The 18,989-nt window shown below is 35.5% G+C and overlaps 1 protein-coding gene across 30 annotated transcripts in view; it reads left to right on the top strand.

Annotated features, from left to right (window-relative positions):
* The window catches only part of LRRFIP2 (leucine rich repeat (in FLII) interacting protein 2), a 53,615-nt gene that overhangs the window by 16,432 nt on the left and 18,194 nt on the right, over positions 1-18,989 (top strand). For 5 of the 30 annotated variants that reach the window (XM_014949450.1, XM_014949461.1, XM_014949454.1 and 2 more), the window contains 12 exons: positions 6,199-6,264; positions 8,246-8,281; positions 8,950-9,015; positions 10,443-10,517; positions 11,247-11,294; positions 11,380-11,424; positions 12,789-12,836; positions 12,927-12,980; positions 15,712-15,819; positions 17,444-17,488; positions 18,036-18,149; positions 18,597-18,668. In XM_014949450.1, coding sequence (XP_014804936.1) covers positions 6,199-6,264; positions 8,246-8,281; positions 8,950-9,015; positions 10,443-10,517; positions 11,247-11,294; positions 11,380-11,424; positions 12,789-12,836; positions 12,927-12,980; positions 15,712-15,819; positions 17,444-17,488; positions 18,036-18,149; positions 18,597-18,668 — 777 coding nt within the window. The other 25 variants (XM_014949464.1, XM_014949458.1, XM_014949451.1 and 22 more) reach the window with 22 other exon arrangements.

Below are 18,989 nucleotides of genomic sequence, written 5' to 3'. Positions count from 1 at the left end.
TTTTTTTTTCTCTTAGCACTTGCATTTATTTGTTTCCTCTGAGCAATGTGGCAAATGCTCATCTTTTCAATGACGATTAAATCACTTCTATGACTTAAAAAAAACCCAACACCCTAATTGTAAAAGATATAGAAAAAAACCAAAGCACCCTCCAACCCCCCAAAAAACCCCATGCATCACTTGCGTTCTTTTACCGCCTACCCCTTGCTTTCAATTAATAATGATAAAATATTTGACTGTTCATTTATTTAGATGAAATCCACTAAGTAGGAAGGAGTGGAGATAGTTAAGTTACAATCTGAGAAATATGCTGTTCAGTTTGTACTAATTTAGTGTAATGTTTCTTCAGAGGGTTCCTTTCACAAACCTCACGTGCCTCTTAAAAAGGCACATGGAAGATATGAGTCTTTTTTTATATTTTTAGGGAGATGTTCACTGTCTGAATGCTTGAGTCAAGAAGATTCAAGTAATACATGCAGAGACTAACCATAATTTCAAATAGTTAAAACTACTATGACAGTTCATTGCCACTTCTGTTGAGAAATCCTAGAACTGTCTTACAATTTTACTTGCAAAAGTTGTATGGACTTTATATTGTCTCTTTACCTAGCTGACACTTGTGTGTAATTAGTTCTCATGTCACTTAGAACAACATAGGTTTCTGTTATCTCTTGGTGGAATTAATGTTTGAATGCTTTTTTGCTGGAGAGCAAGGGTTTCTGAACTGTGGAACGCAGATTGCATTTGTGAGCAGTCTCACCTTGAAACTAATGCCACGCAATCGAATGCCACCTTTTTGCACTTAGAGGCTGATCTGCTGCAGGAGATTTCAGAGCAGATGTGCACTCCTTTCCTGGAACAGGAGAGCTAACCTCTGTCTTAGAAGTGCGTATTTCAAACTTAAATTCTTACAAATCAAGATTGATAGGTACCACCAGCAGCTGTCTGTTTGCAGTCTATACTGCAGTCTATACTTTATCCTTTGACCTGAAAATGATGAACGCTTTACACTGGCTTTCTATTTTCTGATTGTATGCAAGGAAGAGAGTTGTTACCCTCAGTAAATTACCTACAGAAATGTACAGAAAATTGTATCAGAAGTTGAAGTTTTGGGAGCATTTTATTAGCTGGGGTTTTATACCAGAAATTAAGATGAATAGCAAACTGTTTGCGTGCAAGTTGCAGATGTTATTAACATAAGCACAAAGTATATTTAAAATTGGCACTGATCTGACTATGTGTTGTATGATTATATTGCATAAATGTTCATTTTAAACCTCAAGTCACTTACTATAGAAAGGAAGATGTAGTGAAGCTATGCAGGGGGAAAATTAGAAGGGCCAAAGCTCAAGCAGAACCTTAGTGGCCCAGTTGAGTTAAAGATCACAAGAAGAGGTTCTATCAGTATATCAATAGAAAAGGAAGAATAGGGAAAACGTAGGCCCACTGATGAATGAAGTGGGTGCCCCAGTGGTGGAAGACCCAGAGAAGGTGGAGTTATTGAATGCCTCCTTTGCTTCAGTCTTCGCTGCTAAACTGCCCCTCATGAATCCCAGGCTCTCGAGTCAAGGGGGAAGGTCTGGAGAGTGGAAAATTTCTCCTCAGTAGAAGAGGACGGGGTTAGAGACCACTTGGCCAAACTAGACATCCATAAGTCCACGGGCCCTGAAGGGATGCGCCCACGAGTGCTGAGAGAACTGGTAGATGTTATTGCTGGGCCAGTCTCCATCATCTTTGAAAGGTCATGGAGAACAGGAGAGGTGCCTGAGGGCTGGAGGAAGGCCAGTATCACTCCAGCCTTCAAAAAGAAGGAGGAGGAGGACACAGGGTACTACAGGCTGGTTAGTCTCGCCTTTGTCCCTGGGAAGGTAATGGAGCGACTCGTTCTGGATGTCATCTCCAAACATGTTGAAGAACAGGAAGTTACTGGGAGGGGTCAACATGGATTTGGGGTAAATCATACTTGACCAATCTGATAGCTTCTATGATGTTGGCTGGATGAGGGGAGAGCAGCAGATGTCATCTGCCTTGACTTCAGCAAGGCTTTTGGCACTGTCTCCCATAACATCCTCATTAGGAAACTGAGGAAGTGTAGGCTGGAAGAGGGGGTAGTGAGGTGGATTGAGTCCTGGCTGTGTGACAGAACTCAGAGGGTTGTGATTAATGGAGCAGGGTCAAGCTGGAGGCCTGTAACCAGTGGTGTCCCCTAGGGGTCAATATTCAGTCCAGTCTTGTTCAACGTATTAATTAATGACCTGGATGAAGGGACAGAGTGTATCCTCAACAATTTCGCTGGTGATACCAAACTGGGATGGCTGGCTTACACTCCAGAGGCCTGTGCCGCCATCCAGCGTGACCTGGACGGGCTGGAGAGCTGGGCAGAGAAAGAACCTCATGAAGTTCAACAAGGGCAAGTGTAGGGTCCTGCACCTGGGGAGGAAGAATGCCAGACACCAATATAGGTTATGGATGGACCTGCTGGAAAGCAGCTCTGAGGAGAAGGATCTGGGAGTCCTGATGGATAGCAAACTTTCCATGAGCCAGCAATGTGCCCTTGTCACCAAGAGGCCAATGAAATCCTGGGCTTCGTAGGGAAGAGTGTGGCCAGGAGGTGGAGGGGAGGTCATTCTCCCCCTCTGCTCTGCACTGGGGAGGCCACAACTGGAATCCTGCGTCCATTTCTGGGCTCCCCAGTTCAAGAGAGACAGGGAACTGCTGGAGAGAGTCCAGCGTAGGGCAACAGAGATGATTCAAGGATTGGAGCATCTCCCTGCTGAGGAAAGGCTGAGAGAGCTGGAACTCTTTAGCCTGGAGAAGAGAAGGCTGAGGGGAGACCTTATTCATGCTTCCAAGTGTCTAAAGGGTGGGTTAAAGGAGGTTCCCAGTGACAGGACAAGGGCAACAGGCACAAGCTGTAACATGGGAAGCTCCACTCAAATAGGAGGAGAAACTTCTTTCCAGTGAGGGTGCCAGAGCCCTGGAACAGGCTGCCCAGGATGTGGAGTCCTCTTCTCTGATCTGAAGATCTTCTCTGGAGATTTTCAAGACCCACCTGGATACCGTCCTGATTGACATGCTCTGGGCAACCCTGCTTTGGCCGGGGAATTGGACTAGATGCTCTCTAGAGCTCCCTTCCAACTCTGACAATTCCATGATTCCATGATGACTAAAATGTCATTATGAAATTAACCTCTTTCCCCACCCACCTTCCTCCTTTGGGAAATTACTTTCATGAAGAGTATTAACTAGGCCCCTTGGATAGTCGCAAAATTAATATTAAAGAAGTTGATATATCCAGTGATACTGTAGACCATAAGCACTATGAAAGCTAGCTTTACACTTTAGATACCCATCTATGGTTTGGAGGCTGAGCTTTTAACTCTAAAGATGACTTGCATACAATCTTCAGAGTAGTTTGACATTGAAAACTGTAGAAAGTGAGTCATTTGAGGAAGGATTCCTAGTTTTAGAACTGTGGTGTAGCCTTTAAATGGGATAGTTGAAAATTAAGCTTATTCTTAACATGCTTACCTACTGTAACAAAAAATTTGAGAAGCTTATGGCACATGAAGCATTTTAATGTTTAATTTTAACGTAGTTATATTTTTGTCCTGCTACTTCTTACGTATTCCTTTGTGTGAGTCAAAATGAACATTCCCTGATCTTTCAACAGAACAAAAGATACTAAGGTACCTCAGCTAGTTGTCCTCCCTGAAATTTTGTAAGTTGGGTTTATTATTTTTACTGTCATTGTAGAGCAGAACTACCTATAGAACTTAAAATTGATCAATTTGCTTAAGAAGCTTTGTTCCTACAATAGAGGAGAAAATCTGAAATATGTATGAGGCAACTGGGAATGATCATCTCTATTAGGGCTAAAATAACTTTGTAAAATGTTCACAATCTGACTGGAGTAGTTATATATTAAATTTCTTACTACTGTACTTGTAATTTTACAAAACTTTCAATTTTTTTTCATTTTTACTTGAATTCTTAATTTAAAAAAGCTTTTACTTTTTTTCTACATTAATACAGTAATCAGAAAAAAAGATTGACTACTGAACAGTAACTTAATTATTAATCCCCCTTTTTTACAACTTGCAATGTAGTGTGTTGGCATACTCACCCAAATCGGGTGAAATCATGGTTCTAACTTGAATGAGTTCCCTTGCCAGAATAGATTATTCAAAATGATAATAGCATTACTATAATACATAGCATTAAAAGTGCTAACAGCATGTTGCTCGCCTTTGCTTGCTTTTAGTTTGTCATCTTCTTTTTCTCTTTTTTTTTTTTTTTTCTATGAAATAACTCTGCATTTCTTTTTTCTCAGGAAGATTCAGAGGGCCTGGTATTCTCACCGGTCCAGTCGACATTCATATTTGTTTTGTGTTCAAAGTGTATGCTTTGCCTTTTCCATCATGGCTTTTAAAAAATAAAAAAGAATTTGGGTTTTGGTTTTATTTTCTTAGGGAGCAGATGATGCTCTAAGTGTTCCAAGTATTAGCAGTTTTAGAATCAGTATTTTAAGTCAAATACAATGTTAAAGTTTATCTAGTATTTTATTTCCATCAGTGTTAACAAGGTAGTTTATTTTCATGTATTTCAATCTTTGAATTTAAAATGAATTTCAATTGTCGCATTTTAGTTCTTTGGCTATGTTTTTACGATAAATGCTTCATGCTTTTTTCATCTACATATTTTTATTTACAGTATATTTTCATTTCTGAAAATAATTACTAGGCATTTGAAAACTGTTGGAAATGTGTAGTTCAACAATCAATTTTTTGGAATAACGTATGTTTAATGACAAGTTTCAAGTGTCATATTTTACTGTTACTCCAGTCTAATATGGTTTATTTCTTTTTTAAAAACCTGGGTAATTGTGCTCACTTAGGCTTCAGATATTGCCAACTAGTAAGAATTAATGGCTTGTCTCGAAATGATGGAGTACTGCATGAGATTCTTACAGCAGTTGTCAATTGTCTTGGGAATACTGCTTCACATCAAATCTAGTGGTCAGATGTGGAGGTGCTATCAATGATCAAACACTGGTCTAGTTTAGATAAGTCTAATGGGGGAAAAAAAATCTCTTTCCCATTTTCCCTATCTATCTCAGAGATCCTGTGAACAGGCAAATTTTATTTAATAAACTAAATACTACTGCTGACTCAGTCATCCTGAATTAGTGCAATTACAGAAAATGAGTAGTGCTGATTTGTAACTTGGGCTTTCATTCCAAAGTGATGCTAACAGTAGTCTGCTCACTGTTGTGTCATTTCTTGCTCTTTAAGTATTACCACATTTCTATAATATGGGGGAGGGGGGGGGGTGCGGAGAGGGGAGGAGTAGCACCTTAGGATACAATTTGAAGAGTTTGTTATGATGCAGGGTTTTATTTCTTTGAGAAATTTCTTTCTTTCATTAGTGGCAAAGACTTACCTGAATTATAGAAGGTATCCCAAAGATTGCTAATAGAAGTATTTATGGTATTGTATAGGCTCTCCTGTATCCTCTTTAGGTCATATACAGTGCTAAAGAATTGTTTTATTGAAGGTTTGTAAACATTTTCTTGGTTTTAGTAAATCTGCCTAGAAATTAGCCTGTCATTGATCTGGATATATAGGCCAGGAGAGGGACAAATTGCTAAAAAGGATTTGGTTTATTTCTGAAAGATGGAATAAGCTATTTCTTTGTGTGACTGAAATACCATAATAAATCACTTATAAGAGATTTCAGCAATTAAATGTAATCTTTGAGTAACTGAATTCTGCATAACGTCTCACAAGTCCTGGTGTTAAGTGTTTTGGCAATTTATCACAGATATTTTTACCAAATAAATTGTTTAAATCAGGTAGTGTTAACTACTTTGCAAACAGTAAATGGTTTACAGAAAAAGCATATAAAACATACTACATGGCAACACTTAGAAACTAGTGAGGTGGTACAGGTTTGCTTAGATCTGCTCTTGCCTTAGTTAACGTACAAATCATGCTAAAACAGATTAGGTAATTTGCCCTTGACTAAAGAATAGGGTTTGAGCTCAGCAGGTAATTGAGCTCATTTTGGGGGGGCTTACACAGAATTTCTTTGACTACCTTTGTTATTTTGTGCCTTTCAGTGAAGATGAACAGTCATCATTAGAGCTTTTAAAAATCATTTTATATGCTGATATATTTTTATAATTTCATTTTTAAGAGTTCTATGGATGCCAGTGGGTCTCACAGAAGCAGAGCAAGTACCTCCAGAAGGAGAGATCTTGTGGTGTGTAGCCTGGAATGAGCATGCTTTCATGTGTTCACATTCTAACGTTTCCTGTATCTCCTTCCCAAAGCAGTAGTTTGGTGAAAGCACACTTCTTTATAGAAAATGCTATTACCTGGACTGCTGCAACGATTAATGTAATTGAATTTTGTGATAGCAAGTTTGAGGGCTCAAAGAAAGTTTTAATTGTTGTGTCTTGAAGATAACTTCAAGTTTGAAGGGAATTGGTCTCTCTAGTCTCTCTCTTCTAGTGTCCCCACAAAGAGAATTAAAAATAAATTTGGCAAAGGTTGTGCATCAAGCTCGATAGGTACAAAGATATTACTAAAAGTTATGGCAGAAAACTGTTTTTTTTTTCTTGATTGTGTTGCAATGTCAGCCCTACAGTCAAGGCTGGAATAAAAAAAACAGAAATTTTACTTTTTCAGAATTGGGTATTTCTGTATATTTTGTGGTATTCCTAGTTGAGGCAACTTAAATATTTGTTAGTAGACTGTTAAGCTGTTAATAGTTAAGGTGTAAGTTGAGTCTTGTGATGATAATGATTGTTTTAGTGATCTGTCTCCATTCTCTGATAGAAAGCTTGCTTATTGGTAGTTAATAATTAAAGATAAAAACTATTTGAAAAATAATAAATGGTTAAGTTGGCTAAAATTGATACAGTATCCAGTGTGTCTTGTACGGTAATACTTCTAGCAACACAAAAAGGTACCATAGGCTGTAAATTATATAAAATAATTTATTATTATTAATGTAGTATAAATATTGGACATATTGGAACTGTTGAGGTAATATGAAAACTATATGAAATAATGTGAACTAAACCTGGCCTATATTAATTTATAAACACATATCCAATCTGAAATTAGGGAATTTTTGATGTTAATGTTGATCTCCGTAACGAATTTTCAGACTTAACAATAGACAATTTTTTGCTTGTAATCCTCTTAGTAGGTCTCATCTTGAAAATTACACTGGGTAATACTCCAGCATGGTATTCGTATATCATATAATATTCTCAAACTACCTTCAGTTTTTGTTTTGCTTTTTAATAAAGTTTAGGGTGATACTAAGTAACATTTTGGATTGTGCATTTGCCTACAGTCAGAATGGCTAAGTTACACCTGTGAAATTTTAAATGAACTACAAAATACAAGCTTGCTTTGAAAATTTAAGATTTGTATGTTTAAAAAAAAAATATGTCTAAACTCCACAAATTTTGCTGCCGTTGAGTGACAAGAAACATGGGGACATTGGCTAAGCTATTGTACAAAAGCTGGTTTTGTAAGCATTGTTGAATTGCTGAGTCTGGTAGACCAGTAATTGCTTTATGTGCAGGTGGCCTTTTCATCCTGCTATTCCTCCTTTTTCACACACTTGGTCCTTCTGAAAACACATTTATCCCTCCTTTTCCCCACCTTTGATTCCTCCCCCGATCCCAAAATGCTATTCCCTTGCATCCCCTAATGTCTTCCATACCCCGTAGTCAGTAACCTGCTTCAGTCTGCAAGGTGACCTGGAGAAGCCCCCGCATCATGATGACATCAGGGCTGACTGATGGTCCTCTGGACTCTTTTGCCTGAGTGGAGATGAGCCCTTTACCACATAACCTACAAATACTGTCTCAGTTAAATATAATTTCAATACAAAGTATGAGACTTCGCTTAATTGTTTAAATTTCTGTTACCAAAGCCACCTGAAATTTTTCACATAACCTAGGCTGTCCAAAATTATCTCACTCTTCAGAAATTGGGATGCAGTTGGGGAAAAAATAGGTTTCTATTAAAAGGTATTCCAGCTTTAGAATGCCCTTTAGATTAGTTAAATGGCATTCCTTCATGGATAAATTTTCATAATTAATAGAATATGTCTTCGTGTAACTTCCTTTTAAGACTTTTTAAAGACATTTTTGGAAAAAAGCTCATTTTTGTATCTTTTTTTATTACCTTCATGATTTCAATTTCATTTTCTTTTAATTCAGTGTGACAGTGCTAAGGATAGATCTACAAGATACTCGGTACCTGTGTATTAATACTATGCATGTATTTGGGTGAAGATTGCTTTTATGCTTTGTTTTGAAGGTGTCATGGCACTAACTTTCTACTTTTAAATTATTGATTTAAATAAGATATAAATTTGTAGTGTCACACTTTCAGACCTAGAATAGCAGTATGATTCTAACACTTTCCATAGAATGCATTTATAAACTTTCTCTGGGAGAAAATCTAATGAAGGCCCATATTACAGACAGCTGTCTTACAGTAAGCACTTTTTTGTATTCATCTGTTATTGCTGAACTTTGCAGTGAAGTGATGTACAGATTAGAGATGGAAGACACACTTTTTTTTTAAAGTGTGTGTGTGCATATATTTATATTCTCCATTTCTATATAGAAACTTTAGCTTAATTTAATGGAAAATCATTTATTGGTTTTACATTTTTTTGTGAAATGTGAATGTGGGCTTAAGCCAAGTGTGTTAATCAGAGATAAGTATAGTTTCACTTATCAGTTCTTTTTTACACAGTGATATAATTAGAATAATAGGTCATATTTCTGTAGTTAGAATTTTCTCTTGTGTTTTGGTTGTAGGTGATAAATATCTCAAATCCTTATATTTGACTTCTTTACATTTTAAGATTAAACATGCTGTTATATAGTATTAATTTTCTAAATTTTATTCTTAGAGTCATGCTTACAGTGAATCTCATAATTCCAAGAAGAAAGCCGCTTATTCCCATAAAGATCTATTGGTTAGTTTTCTACTATAATATGTATTATAAATATACAAAGTGTGTAGAGTTGCATACTAGTACAGTTATGGATAAATTTATTAGCTTGCTGACATAAGCATAAGTGTTTTCAGGAAAAAAAGAAACCTCTAGTATTGACCAAATTCTGACCTGAAGCTGAGTATGTAAAGCTGACTGCTGTGGAATCCCACAGAAAATCAAATCAGCTGAACAGAAATCATGTTCTGTTGGAGGCCTCTGGAAGGCTTTTGGAAGCATTTAAAAATGGAACTTCACTGAAGTTCTCCATCCTCTGTCAGGATGGAGATGTGTGTTCTGTTATTTACACTTTGCCCCTATCATTATTATCAGTTAGATACATTTTAAATATAGATGTAAAGCAGATTGAATTTACCATAAACCTTGACATTAACCGAGTGAACCGTTGCGAAAGCATGTGGATTGTAATCTTCCAAAAACTATTCTAGAAAGTTTAGTGTGTAACATATGTGAATATAGTGCCAAGAAATTAAATACTTCTGATGTAATTTATCGGAGGGTTTTGGCACTGATAAAATAGTAGTTGCATCAAGGGTTGGGGGAGTTAGAGCAGCAGCCTGACTCCCAGGAATTGAGACAACTGTATTGAGACAAGTCTGAAATAATTTTTATATTTACTTATAATTATTTGAATTATAACACTTCTCTGAGCACTTTTGAGGTGCTATTTTCCTGTTTCCTCAGTTCTAAATAAATGCATAACATGAATCTTTCTGCCTCCTAAGACATATTGAGGTAGAAAGCGCTACTTTTTTTTTCTTCTTTGTGTATATCAAATTTTTCCTCACATCTGCATATGTATGCAATCTGTGTAGGAAGTGTCAAAAAAACCAATGGAAATAAGCTAAAGTATAATTGCTAGGCTTCCAGTATGCACACTTGGTATAAAGAAAAGTGGTAGGGTACAAACTAATGCTGGTCACATCAACATCCGTTCCCTATTAAATTCTTAGGAATTGTTGTCCTCCTCTCTCCTCAAATTCTCTGATTCAGGGTGATATCTAATGGGGGAAAAAAAAAGAAAAAAAAGAAGAAAAAAAAAGATCAAGCAAATCCTTGTACTAATTATTAACAAGTTTTGTCAAATATGTTTTTCATGTGTTTTATGCTGCACTTGTCAGGGTTTAGATAAACTTTTCAGTGTTTCCTTATTTATTAGGGAGGAATACCTTTAGTTGGGTGGGACACTAAAATACAGATAATGTGGAGTACATAAGTTTGTGGGTTTTGCACTTGTTTTAGAAAGTTCCATGGATTTTGAGGTAACCATAGGGAAAATTTTTACAATGTTCTGTACAGTTGGTAACGTGGGCAATGTTGAGATAGAACTTTTCTTTACAAGATCTACAGATACAACCTTTTTCTCTTTTCTTTTTTTCCCCTCACAGAGTGGAATTTACTATGATCAAAGAAATTATAGCAGCCTTAGATATAGTAAACCAGTTCCTTCCGGCCTTACTCGGGTCTGTCTTCTCTTCCTATATTAATGTTTTTAATGTACATAAAATACATCTATTTGGGTTTTGTTACTTATGCTGTAAGAAGCAAACTTCTCTCTCTATCCTGCGCTAACACTGCAAATTATTACATCTAATAGTAGTTACAATTGTATTTCTTGCCTTTAAGGGTTGGCTTTTATAAAATGAATGGATAACATGCAAGGTATTTCGTGTTCTGCGTATGTGGGGCTTTAAATTTAAAATAGCTCCTGTTTCATGATAGCTGTATAATATAAAGAAAACAACTAACAGCTGGGACATTTGCTTTTTCAAAGTCCTGCTTTTAAAAAATGATAACAGTAAAAAGTCTTTAGTGTCAGCGTGCTACTTTTTTCTACAGGAATATAAATCGATGGTCTGCTGTGAGATGGGTAGTATCTGCCAGTACCTGCAGCTATTGTCATGGTCAGGTAGCTAGAGGAAATCGACATAAAACTACCTAGTTTCTGATCATTCTCTTCTTTATCTTTCTTTACCTTCTGATAAAAATACCAGATTGCTTTAATTAATGCTTTAGGTTATGATTTCAAGAATAATGGGTTTTCTTGGAATGTTTATCCACACATTTCATAAAGTTCCTGTCTGTTATAGATGTAAAATTTCAATTTTTTTAGAATTTTGGGGGAATATAGACAAAAAAATTAATGTACACCGAAAAAGTGTTTCTGAATTTTTCTATTCCTCACACTACAGTTGTCTTCCCTATACAGTGATCCAGTGGCAACAACTACGAGTTACAGGGTTAGTACAATACAAAATAATATCTTGCTTATCTTTATATGTTTGAATGGCTCTCAGAAATATAAAATTACACTTTTCTTAATAGGTGTTTCCTTCTGTAAACACTGGTTTGATAAGAAGTACCAGTTGGGTTCGTAAGCACCATTTGCATGGTTGCCTTAAACTTGCATTGTGTAGTCATGAGGCTTGGCAGTATTACATGTGCATTTTTTTCCCATATTTTTAAATAAAGTTGCAGCTTATATGTGTGATTTTGTGGAGGCATTCATTTTAATGTTTTTAACGCTGTTAAATATTCTAGTAGTTGCAGTTTTACTCATCTTTTTACAGACAAGCATAAAGTTTGTGAATACAACAAGCTGTTGAAGAACAGTGAGATTAGACCAAGTTAATCCAAGCATACTGAATAACAACTGCGTGTATAATACTTAAGTTAATTGTTAGAACAGGAAAAATCATTGCCAGATTTTAGAAATTTGTAATAAATACACTTTAAATACTTTCAAATTTGGTGCTGTATTTAAATTTCATAATCATAAAAAACATAATTGGATCAAAACCAAACCTAATCCACATATTTTAGTAAATAAAAAGTAGCTAGAAGTGCCATAAGAATGGTTAGTTAGCTCTACAAAAAGTTATTGTCTTTAAGAAGCCACACGCATGCCTGAAACTTTATGCCCTTTGCTGCTACAATATTCCAACTCATACTGCCATTTAGAGAGATACTAAATCGATGTAGGAAAACCTTCGAGTATTCTTATGATTTTTTTTTTTTACGTTACTGAGGTCTTGTTCTGCACTTGGACTGCAAACCGAGATAACTTTTTTGGCTTTGTGCATGTTCTTGAGAAGACCATAATGAATGCTATTACGTTTTATCCTAATATACATATAATTCTAATATTTACTAGAGTTCCCTTCATAGATAAGGGAAAACCAGCAATTTTTTTTTTGCCCAGAACTGCTTTTATTATCCATTGCATAAACAGATTTCAGCCTTGCACCATAGAATCATTTCATGGAAAAACACCTTTAAGATCGAGCCCAACTGTAACGCATTCTCCTGCGGGAAACCCTGCATCGGCAAGCACAAAGTAAAAGTGATAAGTGTACAGTATAGCTTCATTTCCCAAGGTGGATTAAAACTTCTAAAGCCTGCAGAACACTGAAAACCAAATTGTAATTTAAGTATTAATTTTAATTTTCTTCTGAAAATAGTTAAGATTTGATACTTTTAAAAAAGTACTTGGCAATTTTTCAAGGAAATTCTTAGATTTATATTTGGAAATAGACATGCCTAACATTAAGAGCAAATGCTGCTGGAAACTTTTAAAAGTTGTTTGTCCTGTCAAAAAGTAATATTAACTGGAAAATGCACACGTGGGATAAGATAAAAGTATGTTACAGTGCGTAAGAAATACAGTGTATAAGTGTGTGGTATAGTTATTTCTGAGACTGAATATAAATAGTATTTCACTCCCTATTTCTCAGGCATCGTTGTGTGGCGATGGATTACGTAGCTCATATAGTTCTCACACTGTAAGTGTAATAGGCTTTTGGCTGTTTTTTTTTTTTTTGGAAACAAAAATTATGAAAATTGTGAAAACTTTCTTCATAACTTTTCTTTAGCCATCTGAATCTAGTTATTCTTCAAGATCAAGCTCAGTTCGCAGTAGTCCTGTGGTGAGCGTTTCTCTTGCATGATTTGCTGCATGCTGTGACACTAACGCACAATGACCAGGAGTATTTACCACAGGGGTCATTTTACTGACAATACATAGACTCAAATTTTCAATTTCACACTAAAAGAATGTAATTTGTCACAGATGTGGTATTTAGCAAGATGCAAAGTTTTAGCAGGAAGACAGTGAAGTGTAGAAGCAATAAGGAATTTGCTTTTCTAGACAGCATCTAAATGTTTGTAATGTATATAATTGGAAGCAATTGGCAACTGGAGTACTCGGTACGTTGTGGGAGTTACCACCTTATGTCATAGCTGGGCAGGCCCGTGAGACTGATACTACGATTTAGGCACAAAAACCGTTCTTTTTGGGAAGAGGACTAAGGCAGACTTTGTTAGGTAAGTAGGTTAGGGTAAGCAGCTGGGTTATTTTTATGGTGACCGGTATTCAAAACTGAGAGAAATTTGTTCCTGGATCTGTATTGTGTTAAACGAGCTGTTCCAAAGGTGGCTTTTGTGCTGCAAAGCGATTTTTAAATACTTCTACCCCCTGTTTCAGCTGCAGAACAACTGTCATAATTTCACTGGCACAGCTGCTCGTTTGTCCCACTACACGAAAATGTCGAGCAGTGTTCCAATATAGGTTAAATTAAAATAATGTCCTGGTTTAATTTTTCACATAATCTTAATAATATTACAGAGACTAAACAAATAAGCCCAGATTTGTCAGAGACTGAATGTTTTTAGCTACAAAAGATGTCAGAGTGAATTTTTGAGGGGGTAGGAAAAAGGGAATTTTGCTTTTGCTTTATGAAGTTCCAAAACCTAAGAGATATTAAACTAACATCCATCTCTAAAGTCTCTTGACCTGTGAAAATACTACTTGTCTCCAAAGTTTCTCTTAACATTAAGATTCATTTCTTAAAAGTGCATAATTTAATCATGTATAGGAATATATGTATCAGATCTCAGTATGTATATATGATACAATCATGCCAAGGTACCATTCACACTGGTGAATGTTTAATGGAATTCAAAGTATTTGTTTAATGAAATAATTCTAAAAAAGGTATTGAGCAACAAAGTAGAAGTCTTACTCGTAGCTTAACTTTCATTCTCTACTGTTGCTACGGTTCATGTTTCCATTTCACTCTGGATAGTGCATTGGAAGTTAGTTCAGTACTCACTGGAAATTGGAAGAGAAACTATGAGAGACGATGGAAACAACAGAGAACACTGGTGAAACCCCACATGGTGCATTTCCATCTTAAGCCCACTGAGAAAGAGATTAGAAGTGCAAAAGGTATAGAAGGAAGAACAGCAAGGTTTATCAGACATATTCACTTTTCAAAGCAAAGATAAGTTGATTTTCAATGAAAAAGAGCCCAGTGTTGTCATAGATTGTTTGCAGTTCTCAAGTTGTTTGTTCTTTTGCTGTAAGCATAATTCATGTCAGCAGAATTCTGTTCAGCATCTCTATACATTATGAAATGCAAGTGAAATAAGAAAGTTTAGCCAACTTTCTGAGTGTAAAAATTTATTTAAGAATTACAAAGATATTATTTAAAATGTAGATACAGCTCAAAGTCTTTGGCAGAGAAATAGAATATGACCAAACAGTGACAAAAAGTACAAATTCTGTAGTCCTAAGGACACAGAAGCTCAGACAGGTGTTCATCAGCAGAGTGGTTTATATGTAACTGGTCACATTTACATTAAAAAAAAATCTCACTGTCTTTTAATCAGAATGAGATGAGGCTACATTGCTCATGTGCTTCAAGTACAAAGAAATTAAGAATTAATTTAAAAATAGGATAAGGGAAGTTTATTTTTAAACTGTCTCCTTAAAGATTTTTTTTTTCATAAATCACTTTTAAAACTAAATATAATGTTCACAGCAACCTTCTGCCTTTTGAAGTAGAATGCTATCAATTCAACGCTTTTGATAAACCTACTCTTCTCATTAAATACTATGTCTAACATGCATAATGTTTTCTTGGTTAAACATTTCACTAGAATTCCCATGGCGTTGTAATGACTGTTATGCCTTTTTGACCAGTGATGTGCACCATTAGAATTTTTTCTTCACCTTTTTAGGTGCCTGTCTGACATATGGCTTTCAGAGGAGTGCGCTTATTTTCTATTGTAAGGCCTCTTAAAATTATGAATGAGAGGAAGCCCAGATCATATTCATAATTAATAGCGTTGGGATTGTGTTGATTTAAAGAAAAGACAACATTTCTGGAGAAAAATAGTAATTTTTATTTATCAACTTCTGATTGTATAATCTGTTTTTATTATATAACAAGGTCATTTTTGTAGCTTCTGTTTGGCATTATATTAGTACTAAACCCTTTTGTATCCCTGATTGTAGTGTTTTATATGACTCTAAATGAAGAAAATGGATCAATAATAAATGTTCATTGCTTTCAGATACTGTAAACTACAAGAATAATAAATATGTGAAGAGAGTGTTTGAAAACAATGCGTAAACTGGCTAAAGAAGTCATATCAGTGTAGCACATGTTTCGTTCATGCAGACACACTGAAAATAGCAAAAATTTAAAAGAGTAATTAAGATTTTACAACTGTTAAACTGTTAGAAAAGATAGAATACATTGCAATATTGGAGATTTAAGTTAGGATTTCCTGTTTGTTGTTTTTAAATGAACTTCTGTTCATTCTGTGGTATCATCTTCAGTTCTCTCTCACCCTTCTCCTTATCTTTCAAAGTACTCTGATTTTTCTGATCAAAGTGAAACTGCTGCTGACTATTTCAGTCGTTCCAACCGCAGGGGAAGCATTGTTTCGGATGCAGACGATGTCCAAGGTTTGAATAGTGTGAGTGTAATGCTTGTTGTTATACTGTGGTGAATACAGCAAACTTACTAACTTAATATCAGCAGCCTGCAACTGCTTGATGAGGTTAAGAGCCACACTCCCTCCTTGTGCCAGGCAGTTGGACAAGGGACAGCAGTCTCACACTGCAGCTTAGGACGTTGAGATGAGCCAGCACAAGAAGCCCCAGAAGGCTAGCGTTGCACTCTGACAGGTTACAGCGAGGTTGGAGAACCTCCATCCTCAGAAGCTGGTGAGATTTAGCTAAAGCCACAGCTAACCTGGGCAGTTGGCAGCTTTGGAAGGTGACTGCTAGAGTGCCCTTGCAACCACTGTTTCTGTCACTCTGCATTTATATGATTCAATATTCTTATAGTGCTGTGTAATGTGTATTTTAATAATGCCACAGTATTTATCATCTGTACATGCTTAAAGCGTGACCTAGACCAGTCATTTCTTCAGCTTAAAATTTAGCGTTTTTTTCCCTCTCTTAAGAAACCTGCTTTTCTGAAATAAATGCTTTGCTAAAATGAAAAGTGGAGGCTGAGTCTGGCAATCATGGTACCTTCTTAGTTAATTTTATTACTAATATAATAATTAATATATTATATTATTAGATTCCAAAATTATATTTTAGGTTACTCGAAATGGATCCTAACATCGTTTTACCATCACAATGGTGACAAATATTTGTAATTTACAATTTCAGTACGTCATTGCAGATGCTGAATTTGCCATGGAAAAGCAATGTTGCTTCTGGAGAAACCACAATAAAAGGAAAAAGAAAGATCCCATAAAGTAACATTTGCTTCTACTGTGATTGTAGCAGGATTCCAAATCTCTTGTCCCTGGGCAGGGAGAAAAACAACTGTTTTTGAAGAAGCCAGATGTTTCAGATTCAATACTCAATGTATCATGATTGTTTTAGGAAATATGGCAAAGTGTTAATGTCTTAATTGAATTCCACCTGTTTTGATCCGTTAAAATGTAGGAAATGTACAATATAAGTGTGCAATATCAGAGTTTCCTAAATCAGAAGAGAGGGTGGTAATTCTTTTGCTTAGGGTTCAAGACACAAAATATGAATTGAAATTATTTTGTAGGTTGCTGTTAATTAGTACATCTTAGTTACGGGCTTTTACCTGAGTTGGTTTTGTCCTGATGTAACTGCGGGTTTCACCAAAGAGATTGAAGGAACAGATGTGTTTTCTCATAACTAGGACATTCACACTGCTGTCACCACTTTTTCTAAAGTGCACTTGCATGAAGCTTTGTGTTTGTAATGCCACCAAGTCTTGTAGTCACTACCCTGTTGAAATGTAAAATAGTGAAACGTGTTTTGTTTATCAGTACTTTAATATTGATACAGACTTTTAAAAAAAGTTTCTGGCTTTTTCTTTATAAGCATTCATTTATTTTCCAATTGAGGTTAAAAACGACTTTTTCAGGCTGAATGGTTATTTTTCCTGTCTCGATTTATGCTAACTTCTGGAATTTCTTAAAGTTTTTCCATTTTTTTTATTTTTTGTTCTTAAATATTTCTTAGTATCTTTGAACAGAAGATGGCGCTTCAGTAGTCCCTCATTGCAAAATGTGTATTGTGATCACTTCCCCTTTACTCTTTCAGCTGGAAGAAAAGAGTGAAAAATCACAATCAGAAATATTTTCAAGGGTAAGAGTCTTTAATTTAAAAATCACTGAAAGCCAATGTTCAGCTATAAATTTGCGAGTATCAAAATAGCTCTAAAAGTATAAATGCTGTATGGTTTTAATAGAGTGTATTTTAGTCATTTTTAAGAGCTTGCAAAGAGGTATTTTTAGACCAGTCTTTTTATCTACAAAATTAATGTTTTGTCTCTTATTTCCCAGGAAAAGAACTTTATTAGATTACTTTTAGCAAGTATTAGTTTTTAGAGAATTTTTCTGTGTGAGAAATACTTGGCAGGAAAGGTTGAATTTCAAGAGGCTAGGGCTATAAAAATTCATATGCTAGGTTCCACTGGAGACTTTCCTGAATCCTGAGTGGCAGAAATTATAATTTTTAGAAATATTTTAAACTTCTACAGTTTTTCAGCAGTAACAGCCTCCTTATGTAAGTCCTCTGGACAGAAAACTCAAAACTGTAATGTTATGGTAACTGATAAATCATCAAAGAGATAACGTCAAGTATACCAGAAATGACACCATGATTTCTGATACAGTGTTTTTCCCTTTTTAAGCCATCATCGCGCAATTCAGTAAGTGTAACTCCTCTGAGCGGCAACTCCTCTAGGAGAGGAAGCGGAGACACGAGCAGTTTGGTGGATCCTGATGCCTCCCTCAGTGAATTACGGGTAAACTGCATTTTCAGAGAATTTGGAGCTCATTTAACATTTTATTTGTGATTAGGGGGAATTTTTCTTTGCTACAGAACTTCTGGTTTCTTAATAGTAAGAAAAATTAAGAGGATGTTATTTTTAATCATAAAAGATTTCTGTATTTATCTTGGTAATTGTATTTGCTGTCTGGATAAATATTTATGGTGCTAACAGCTTAGCTCTTATTAAAATAAGACTTTGTTTGTCAAATTTGAAACAATTCTGTCCTATTTGAGATGGCTTGGATTCAAGGTTCTAGACAAAATCTGAATGTCCATCAAATTATTGTGAATTAATTATTTCTGTGAATTATTGCAGGGTTTGGCATTTGACATAACTGCATGTAAATCTTTTTAATGCTTTTTCAACTATCAATGACTTCCCCATACTTCTTATGCAATGGTTCATTCCTATGTCCTGCAGGATATCTATGATCTTAAGGACCAGATACACGATGTAGAAGGGAGATACATGCAGGGACTTAAAGAACTAAAGGTATCAGGGCTCCTCCCAAGCATGCGTTATGTATGGGTATTTTTGAGTAATGGCGATACCACTGGTTCTACTAACTATATAAGGCATTACTAACAAGTTTTTAAATTTCTTTAAAGCATGTATATAACTTTTACTGCATCATCTTAAATTTTGCCATGTGAGTAAATCATTAAGATATGATACAAATGTACGTGAGATAATACATGTTTATTATTTAGTTTATGTTAAAATAGTATTAAACTTCCGTATTTTTAGCATCTGGTAAGATGAAAGGTTCAATTTATATTTTTCAGAGTTTTGTTAGCAAATAAATGGACATTC

The sequence above is a fragment of the Calidris pugnax genome, unplaced genomic scaffold, assembly GCF_001431845.1.
Source record: "Calidris pugnax isolate Ruff unplaced genomic scaffold, ASM143184v1 scaffold124, whole genome shotgun sequence".
In the NCBI taxonomy this organism is placed as follows: Eukaryota; Metazoa; Chordata; class Aves; order Charadriiformes; family Scolopacidae; genus Calidris; species Calidris pugnax.
Note: the sequence above shows the minus strand (reverse complement) of the source record. Positions and strands in the feature narration are given on the sequence as shown.